This window comes from Salvelinus namaycush, chromosome 20, assembly GCF_016432855.1.
Source record: "Salvelinus namaycush isolate Seneca chromosome 20, SaNama_1.0, whole genome shotgun sequence".
NCBI classification, from domain to species: domain Eukaryota; kingdom Metazoa; phylum Chordata; class Actinopteri; order Salmoniformes; family Salmonidae; genus Salvelinus; species Salvelinus namaycush.
The window spans coordinates 46,793,034-46,802,932 of NC_052326.1; the positions used below are offsets into that span (position 1 = coordinate 46,793,034).

At 38.9% G+C, this 9,899-nt stretch overlaps 1 protein-coding gene across 1 annotated transcript; it reads right to left on the reverse strand.

Annotated features, from left to right (window-relative positions):
- Positions 1-410: 410 nt before the first annotated feature.
- On the reverse strand, positions 411-1,397 carry LOC120064848 (fibronectin type III domain-containing protein 11-like). The gene has a single exon (XM_039015440.1). It carries the CDS (start codon positions 1,395-1,397, stop codon positions 411-413), a length of 987 nt encoding a protein of 328 aa, XP_038871368.1.
- Positions 1,398-9,899: the final 8,502 nt, after the last annotated feature.

Genomic DNA, 9,899 nt, shown 5'->3' on the forward strand with positions numbered 1-9,899 from the left:
AGTATACTCTGCTAAAGACAATGCAAAGAAAAAAAGGAGATCAATGTTCAATACGGCGAACAAGGCATTTGTGACAAGTGCATGGGGGCCGCCATAATTATGGACATCCGCTATTGTATTGAAATGTCCATGTTTATGCTGCTATTGGAAAGGTAAAACCTTCTTCACTCTCTCCACAGTTGTAGGTGTTATGTCTGATATGGCCATATGGCTAGGTGGCAGACATAACAATGCCATAACAACATATCAGACACATTCTCAAGGACAATATTTGTTTTGCTCTGTAACATGATTAAAGGACTAGGCTCGAATCCCCAAAATCTTGACAATGTCTTTTATTAGAGAGATAAAAAAAAAATTTAAAATGTCTTTATTTTCATATTGCCATGCACTCACGCCACGCTAGCCCATTACCAGGGGAACAGCCTCCTCCTCTTCTCCTGGCTCCCGGTGAAGCCCCCTGGGGATAGTGGCATGGTTCTGAGCACCATGGTGTCATTCCAGAACCCGTAGACCAGGCAGCAGGCGTCAGCCCGCTTCACTGTGAACTCGTAGCACCTTTGCGGCAACAGGTTGTTGACCTGTATGCAGTAGGAGTTGCAGGTCACCGTTCCTAGCTGGTTCCCTTCCTCCGTGTTGGTCGGCTGGAGGAGCTTGTAGCGGATCTCAAACTGTTCCCCAGGCTCCTGCTGCTCCTGCCCGGCCATTTCCCAGTGCAGCCGGGCGCAGTCGGCCAGAGCCTCCGAGCGTGACGTGTCGAACATCACGGGCATTTTGACGGACAGCCTCAAATGAATCTGGGGCACCTTGGCGTTGCCCGTCTCGGAGATGAGCCGGTGCTTTGTGTGCAGCTCCCCGGGCATCAGTGTCGAGTCAAAGTCCGTGAACGCCTTCATGAGATGCGCTATCCTCCCATTTATGTGGGCGACCTCTTGATCGCCATAGTCGCTCTGGCTGGCTATGGCCTCCATTTCCACTTTGCCCTTACAGAACTGCTCGTAGAGCTCCTCCAGCAGGCTCAGCTGGATCTGCACCTGGCTGTGGCCCAGCTTCTTCATCCGCTGGAACTTCCAGGGATCGATGAGGTGGAGGATGGTGGAGTTGGACAGGTAGTTCTGCTGCTGCTGCGGGTCTGGTTGGTGGAGTGTGTCCTGGCGCATGACCTCCAGGTAATAGGAGCACTTATTGAGGATGTCCAGTTTGGACTTGCACTGCTTGATGTTACAGGGGTTAAGCTTAGTGGAGAGCAGCTGCGTGACCTGGTCATGGAGGTCTTTGAAGGTGATCCATTTTTTCGGGTCCATGCCGGGGCTGTCTCCTCCCTGGCCACCAGCGCAGCGTGTCTTCATGGGGTGGCGCTGATCGCTGACGTCACTGTCATCGCCCGGGGGGGTCATCATTCTTTTCATGTCAGCTGCAAAACATACATGGAGATTTCCCTTCGTCATATAATTAACCATCTCTGTCTGTATTACTTTGGCGAGCTACATGTTTTCTCTCTTATGTAAAGGTTAAACTGAATGAATAAAAAAAAAATGTTTTATTGTCATACACACCGGATAGGTGCAGTGAAAATTGTTGTTTTACAAGGTCAGCTATAATAGTACGGCGCCCCTGGAGCAAATTAGGGTTAAATGCCTTGCTCAAGGGCACATTGACCAATTTTCCACCTTGTACACTCTAACCTATGGGTGAAATGTGTATATATATTTGTGTATGTGAGCACTCAGCCCGTTTGACCTGTAGAAGATTTTTGTGGATGGGAACATTGTCAATAAAGGTGGTAATTGGACGCATACACAGTGTGCAGGACTTTCTGTTATTTTTAAGTATACTTCATTAGCCAGGCGCCTACTTTTTTTAAGGATGAGCATATGACCACAAACTTTTCTTTACAATGAATGTACTCTGAAGATTGATAAGCAACAACAATGATAAGCAACAACAAACTTGGCTAGTTATTTCTTTGGTCAGGCTTTCCATTGAAGACAGATTTGAGACTTCTTCTTTCAAGAGAAAAGCCACAAACTGTCAACCTGTAAAGAAAAATGTTGTGGTTCACCACTTGACAGTTGAAATGATGCAACATTAAGGAAAAAAACTAATAGGCTATAGAGATCCACTGTCTTCCGACAGGTGGTGTTATTCTAACGTGAAAGCAGTTGTGCCATCTGACCTAAGACACTGCTAGAGATCATGAAATAGGCCTAAGTACAGGGCCTTCAGAAAGTATTCACACCGCTTGACTTTCCACATTTTGTCTTGTTACAGCCTGAATTTTAAATAGATTAAATGAGATTTTTGTGTCACTGGCCTACACACAATACCCCATAATGTCAAAGTGGAATTTCTACAAATTAATATAAAATGAAAAAAATGAAATTTCCTGCATCAATAAGTATTCAACCCTTTTGTTATGGTAAACCTAAGTAAGTTCAGGAGTAAAAATGTGCTTAACACGTCACATAATAAGTTACATGGACTCACTCTGTGTGCAATAATAATGTTTAACATGATTTTTTAAATGACTACCTCATCTCTGTACCCCACACAATTATCTGTAAGGTCCCTCAGTAGAGCAGTGAATTTCAAACACAGATTCAACCACAAAGAACAGGGAGGTTTTCCAATGCCTCCCAAGAAGGGCACCTATTGGTAGATTGGTAAAAACAAAAAAGCAGACATTGAATATCCCTTTGAGCATGGTGAAGTTATCAATTTCACTTTGGATCATGTGCCAATACACCCAGTCACTACAAAGATACAGGCATCATTCCCAGTGGTGGAAAAAGTACCCAATAGTCATAATTGAGTAAAAGTAAAGATACCTTAATAGAAAATGACTCGAGTAAAAGTGAAAGTTACCCAGTAAAATACTACTTGAGTAAAAGTCTAAAAGTATTTGGTTTAAAATATACTTAAGTATCAAAAGTAAATGTAAATCGCTAAAATATACTTAAGTATCAAAAGTAAATGTATAAATAATTTCAAATTCCTTATGTTAAGCAAATCCGACAGCACAATGTTCATGTTCTTTTAATTTACAGATAGCCAGGGGCACACTCCACCACTTAGACATACTTTACAGATTAAGCATTTGTGTTTAATGAGTCTGGCAGATCAGAGGCGGTAGGGATGACCATGGATGTTCTCTTGATAAGTATGCGAATTTGACAATTTTTAAGCATTCAAAATGTAACGAGTACTTTTGGGTGTCAGGGAAAATGTATGGAGTAAAAAGTACATCATTTTCTTTAGGAATGTAGTGAAGTAAAAGTTGTCAAAAATATAAATAGTCAAGTAAAGTACAGATACTCCCCAAAACTACTTAAGTAGTACTTTAAAGTATTTTTACTTAAGTACTTTACACCACTGATCCTTCCTAACTCAGTTGCCAGAGAGGAAGGAAACCGCTCAGGGATTTCACCATGAGGCCAATGGTGACTTTAAAACAGTTACAGAGTTTAATGGCTTTGATAGGGGAAAACAGGATAGATCAACTATATTATAGTTACTCGCAATACTAACCTAATTGACATAGGGAAAAGAAGGAAACCCGTAAAGAATAAAAATATTCCAAAACATGCATCCCATTTGCAAAAAGGCACTAAAGTAATACTGCAAAAAAATGTGGCAAAGCAATTAACTTTTTGGCTTGAATACAAAGTGTTATGTTTGGGATAAATCCAATACAGCACATTACTGAGTACCACTCTCCATATTTTCAAGCATAGTGGTCGCTGCGTCATGTTATGTGTATGCTTGTAATTGTTGAGGACTGGGGAGATTTTCAGGATAAAAAAGAAATGGAATGGAGATTCACAGGCAAAATCCTAGAGGGAAACCTGGTTCAGTCTGCTTTCCACCAGACACTGGGAGATTCATTCACCTTTCAGCAGGACAATAACCTAAAACACAAGGCCAAATCTACACTGGAGTTGCTTACCAATAATACAGTGAATGTGTCTGAGTGGCCGAGTTACAGTTTTGACTTAAATCTGATTGAAAATCTATAAAAACACCTGAAAATTGTTGTCTAGCAATGATTAACAACCAATTAGACAAAACTTGAACAATTTTCCCAAAGATTATGGGCAAATGTTGCACAATCCAGGTGTGGAAAACTCTTAGAGACATACCTAGAAAGACTCACAGCTGTGATCCCTGCCAAAGGTGATTCTAACATGTATTGACTCAGGGAGTTGAAAGTCAGTAAGTAAGTAAGTAAGTAAGAATGCTTATCTTATCAAGATATATTAGTGTTTTATTTTTCATGATTTTTTGTACAAATGCTAAAACATTTCTTTCCCTTTAACATTATCATTTCCATCACAATTGCATGACAGCATGTTTCACATTCAAAATATTGGAGATCTCCAGTTGTATAGAAGGGGTGTGAAAAATTCCAGATTCAAAGGTCAGACTGAGATATAGGCTAGACCAAACACAGCACATTAACACATGTACAGCAGGTAAGAAGTAGACCTAGCCAATGATCAACGTTAATGTTTTTCCACCCTCAAAACAAATACAGCAAGACCGAAAGTAAGTTGGACAACGTTTGGCCTTTTTATAAAAAACAATTGGCTACCTGCTTGAACAAAAAATCCTAAATGAAATTAAATAATACATTGACAGCTTGTTGGTTAAAATATGTCTGAATAAATGAAATATACAATGAAATCGCTATTTACAGATAGATGCGGTCAAATATATTGGCACAGTTGAAATTTACAATGAAGTTCAATGGAGCAGAATGTTCTGTTTATTCTTTTCAAAACTGGTTGAATTGTTATTTTTCCCCTGTAGGCACCTGCAACTTACCACATGTAAGATAAATTATACAGTAAATGAGATTAACTGCCTCCAACTAAATTCATCAGAATTTTTTATAATTTAGTCCAGGACATTTTTGACTTTGAAGTGAAAAATCTAAATTTCAGTTTAGATTTTTTGATGCTTGGTCCTGTGCAGTTGTATGTCAAATCAAATCAAATGTTATTTGTCACAAGCTTCGTAAACAACAGGTGTAGACTAACAGTGAAATGTTTACTTATGGGCCCTTCCCAACAATGCATAGAGAAAGAAAATAGAGAAATAACAGATTCAGATTATTTAACAGTCACATGTACAGGGTTGCAGGTTTGATTGCAGGGTAGGTTGAAAAAGTAAATACGTAATAATAAAAGTAATAATAAATAAACAAAGAGTAACAATAACTTTTACACAGGGTACCAGTACTGAGTCAATGTGCAAGGGCACGAAGTAATTGAAGTAGAAATGTACATATAACTAGGAATAAAGTAACAAGTTAAACAAATACACATGTAAACACCAAAAGATTTTTCAATTTCAATGTACAGTACCGGTCAAAAGTTTGGACACACCTACTCATTCAAGGGGTTTTCTTTATTTTTTTTTACTATTTTCTACATTGTAGAATAATAGTGAAGACATCAAAACTATGAAATAACACATATGGAATCATGTAGTAACCAAAAAAGTGTTATACAAATGAAAACATATTTTTTATTTGAGATTCTTCAAAGTAGCCACCCTTTGCCTTGATAACAGCTTTGCACACTCTTGGCATTCTCTCAACCACATTCATGAGGTAGTCACCTGGAATGCATTTCAATTAACAGGTTTGCCTCGTTAAAAGTTAATTTCTGGAATTTCTTTCCTTAATGCGTTTGAGCCAATCAGTTGTGTTGTGACAAGGTAGGGGTGGTCTACAAAAGATAGCCCTATTTGGTAAAAGACCAAGTCCATATTATGGCAACAACAGCTCAAATAAGCAAAGAGAAACGACAGTCCATCATTAATTTAAGACATGAAGGTCAGTTAATCTGGAACATTTCAAGAACTTTGAAAGTTTCTTCAAATGCAGTCGCAAAAACCATCAAGTGCTATGGTGAAACTGGCTCTCATGAGGACCGCCACAGGAAAGGAAGACCGAGAGTTAAATCTGCTGCAGAGGATAAGTTCATTAGAGTTAACTGCACCTCAGATTGCAGCCCAAATAAATGCTTCAGAGTTCAAGTAACAGACACACCTCAACATCAACTGTTCAGAGGAGACTGTGTGAATCAGGCCTTCGTGGTCGAATTGCTGCAAAGAAACCACTACTGAAGGACACCAATAATAAGAAGAGACTTGCTTGGGCCAAGAAACATGAGCAATGGACATTAGACCGGTGGAAATCTGTCCTTTGGTCTGATGAGTCCAAATTTGAGATTTTTGGTTCCAACTGCTGTCTTTGTGAGACGCAGAGTCGGTGAATGCATGACTGGTTCCCACTGTGAAGCATGGAGGAGGAGGTGTGATGGTGCTTTGCCGGTGACAGTCAGTGATTTACTTAGAATTCAGGGAACACATTCTGCAGCGATACACCATCCCACCTGGTTTGTGCTTAGTGGGACTATCATTTGTTTTTCAACAGGACGATGACCCAAAACACCTCCAGGTGTATAAGGGCTATTTGACCAGGAAGGAGAGTGATGGAGTGCTGCATCAGATGACCTGGCCTCCACAATCACCCGACCTTAAACCAATTGAGATGGTTTGGGATGAGTTGGACCGCAGAATGAAGGAAAAGCAACCAACAAGTGCTCAGCATATGTGGGAACTCCTTCAAGACTGTTAGAAAAGCATTCCTCATGAAGCTGGTTGAGAGAATGCCAAGACTGTGCAAAGCTGTCATCAATGCAAAGCGTGGCTACTTTGAAGAATCTAAAATATATATTTTGATTTGTTTAACACTTTTTTGGTTACTACATGATTCAATGTGGTATTTCATAGTTTTGATGTCTTCACTATTAATCTACAATGTAGAAAATAGTAAAAATAAAGAAAAACCCTTTTGAGTGGTACTGTATTTTAAAATAAACAGTGATTCATGCAAGGGTCAGTCTGCCAATATTTGACTGAATCTGTAGGCTATGGCCTATGCCTGCTCATCAAATTATAGGCTAGCCTAATAGATTTTCAGTCATGATTAATTCTTAGCTAAAGTAGCACCATGAAATTCGCCCACTTGAAAATATATTAATCTTCACTCCTCAAATGACTGAAACTGTATCCAGACAATTTATATCTGATAGGTTACTGGAAGCAGAAGATTATCCATTATATTGACCAGATACTCGTAACAACGTAAGCAGTACGGCACTTCTATTCGATATTACGTTGTTACGAGTAGCAAATAAGCCATTACATTTTTGTGGACCAAATTCGACACTCACTGACCTCCATACAAAAACGAATCGTTTGTTGAGCGAAAAAAAATACTAAAAACCGCCACCTGCTGGACAAGACAGATTTTGTGCCCAGTTATCACTCTCGGTTCGCCTCTTCCTCTACTAAAACCATTGTGTAAATTTGCAGAAAGGCTTTCGATAGTGTTCAAAACATGCACAGCGAAGCTCTTTTCACAGAAGCTCAACTCTCTTTGACCAACCGACGGTGTTCATTAGGCCTACTGTATTCAAGCAGAATTTCTTACCTGCTCGGTCTAATGCATTGCCGTCTTGCACCACGAATAGTTTGAAAATAAATGTTGTTTTTAATGGTGCTTTTAAAAGTTACCATAGCTACGAACTCAAATGGCACAGGTGCAACATTGTGAGGTCATACTTGCATACATTTTGAGACGATTACAGTTGCCATAGGTCTTGGCTTAATTTCTCAAGACTGAAACCGATTTTAAAAACCAAACATATTATACCTCTTTATAATGCGTTGCAAACTGAATGTTCGATAACTTTGATTATTAGCCTATTAATCATTCGCGACATCATGCGTCTTTTCGAATGACTTTGCACTACTAGCCTATTTTTACACCCGTTAGGCCTACACCACTACCATGAAATGCAAGACATTTTCATTCCAATGTCTATGTTTTCCAGTAGAGAATACAACTATTTTTTTTAGAGAGAAGGACCTAATCTGACATTTAAACCTATGATGGAGAGAATATTGAGACCTGCACCATCTATAGACGACCACAAAGTGGCAGTAAAGACCATCTGTTGCTTTATACAATTGTCACTGGAACTGCAGTAATGACTTGTTAATCACACCATCTGATTGAACAATAGACTTATAGGGTTGAACCTTCAAAACAATTGTTAGGACTATGATCTAAAGCCGTATACACACACAAATATAGCCTAACATTGGAAAACCGGTCCCAAGTCATTTCACTTGTGTGTTCATTAGGCTAATCATACAATGGAGCAGTGCACTTGGGAAGATCAAATCAAACGTTATTGGTCACATACACATATTTGTCAGATGTTATTGTGGGTGTAGCGAAATGCTTGGATTTAGGAGCTAGAAACAGAGCTTCCATGTCTGTCAGCGTCATCTTGTACCAAAAACTTCTCAAAGAAGAAATTTACTTTTAATACATGTAATTATAAATTGAATAACAAACTTATGAGGTAAAGTAGCCTACTGAAAAATCAGCTGAAGGAAATTGTCATTTTCAAGGGTGCCCTTTTCTTGACCAGGTTCCAAATCAAAAGGCTAGCTGCATTTCAGTTGGAAATTAATTGTTGTTTCACAATGTAAGACCAAGAATTATTTCCAAATATCACATTTGAGTCAGTCATTCGATAGCCTATATCGATGACATTAGGACTAACTGTTGATAAAAGCATGCATAAAGAACAAATATGCCATTTCTGTTCTATATTAATTGAAATGATCATAAATGACCATAGGCCTATAGACAGTTCTGATTGCAAAGCATTTCTATAAGGCCTCTTCTGGCACAACAGTGGTAGGCCTGATTACCAACAGCGATGAGACAGCCTACAGGGAGGAGGTGAGAGCCCTGGCGGACTGGTGCCAGGAGAATAACCTCTAAACACAAGTATTTTCGCTGCACGTGCTGTTGTGATAACATCTGCAAATCTGTGTAGCCTACACGACCAATAAACATTGATTTGATAAGATAGGATAATGGTTCACACCTGACATTATTGGATGGACATGACATTAAGGAGATGACATTATGACAGAGATGACATTATCAACCTCAAATGCATTCATTCAAATCTGTGACTGTAATAGTCCAGTGAGTAATGTAGTAGGTCTACACTTGATAACTTTGACGTACTCATAATATGAGTATATCAGAGTTATCAAGTGTAGATCTACTACATTACTGATCACTGTCTGTTCAATTGACGATAGTTGTGTTTGCACAGCACAGCTGAGTGAGATAGCGTTAAAAGCTGGGGTTGCATCCCAAATGGCACCCTATTCCCTGGCCTATATAGTGCACCACTTTTGACCAGGACCTATGGTCAAAAGTAGTGCACTATGTAGGGAATAAAGTACCATTTGGGACACATTCTAAATCATCATTACATAGGCTTGTTTCAACAATTATATTCAATCATATGACTGAATGTTTATTCTAGCTACATGATTAAGTCTTATGTCACCAGTGTTTTTACATATTGAAATGACAACATCTCTGACATCTTATAAGTCTATAATTGGATGAATCGTTATATAAGCTCTATTCTATAATGGTATTACCATCACTTTGTCAACATAGTTGTTTTGCTTCGCCTTAACTTATAAATCCATCATTTCTAATGGATTCCACATTGCATTTCATCCAACACCCAATTTAAAATATTTGTTTTATCCAATTCGGTTGAGATTTGTTTATAAACCATAGATAGCATGAATATGGCAATGTATAGATTCTACTATTAGAGGGCAGCGTCTATGATGTTTTACATTGTTTTTGTGGGAAGTATTCCAGTAAGAGTCTATGCAGTCTGTTATCAGCAACACCATTGTCTTCCAGAAGTGATCTGTGATGATGGACCTCTCTCACGGAGATCTTAATAACCCAATGATCTTCTATTCAGACCAAA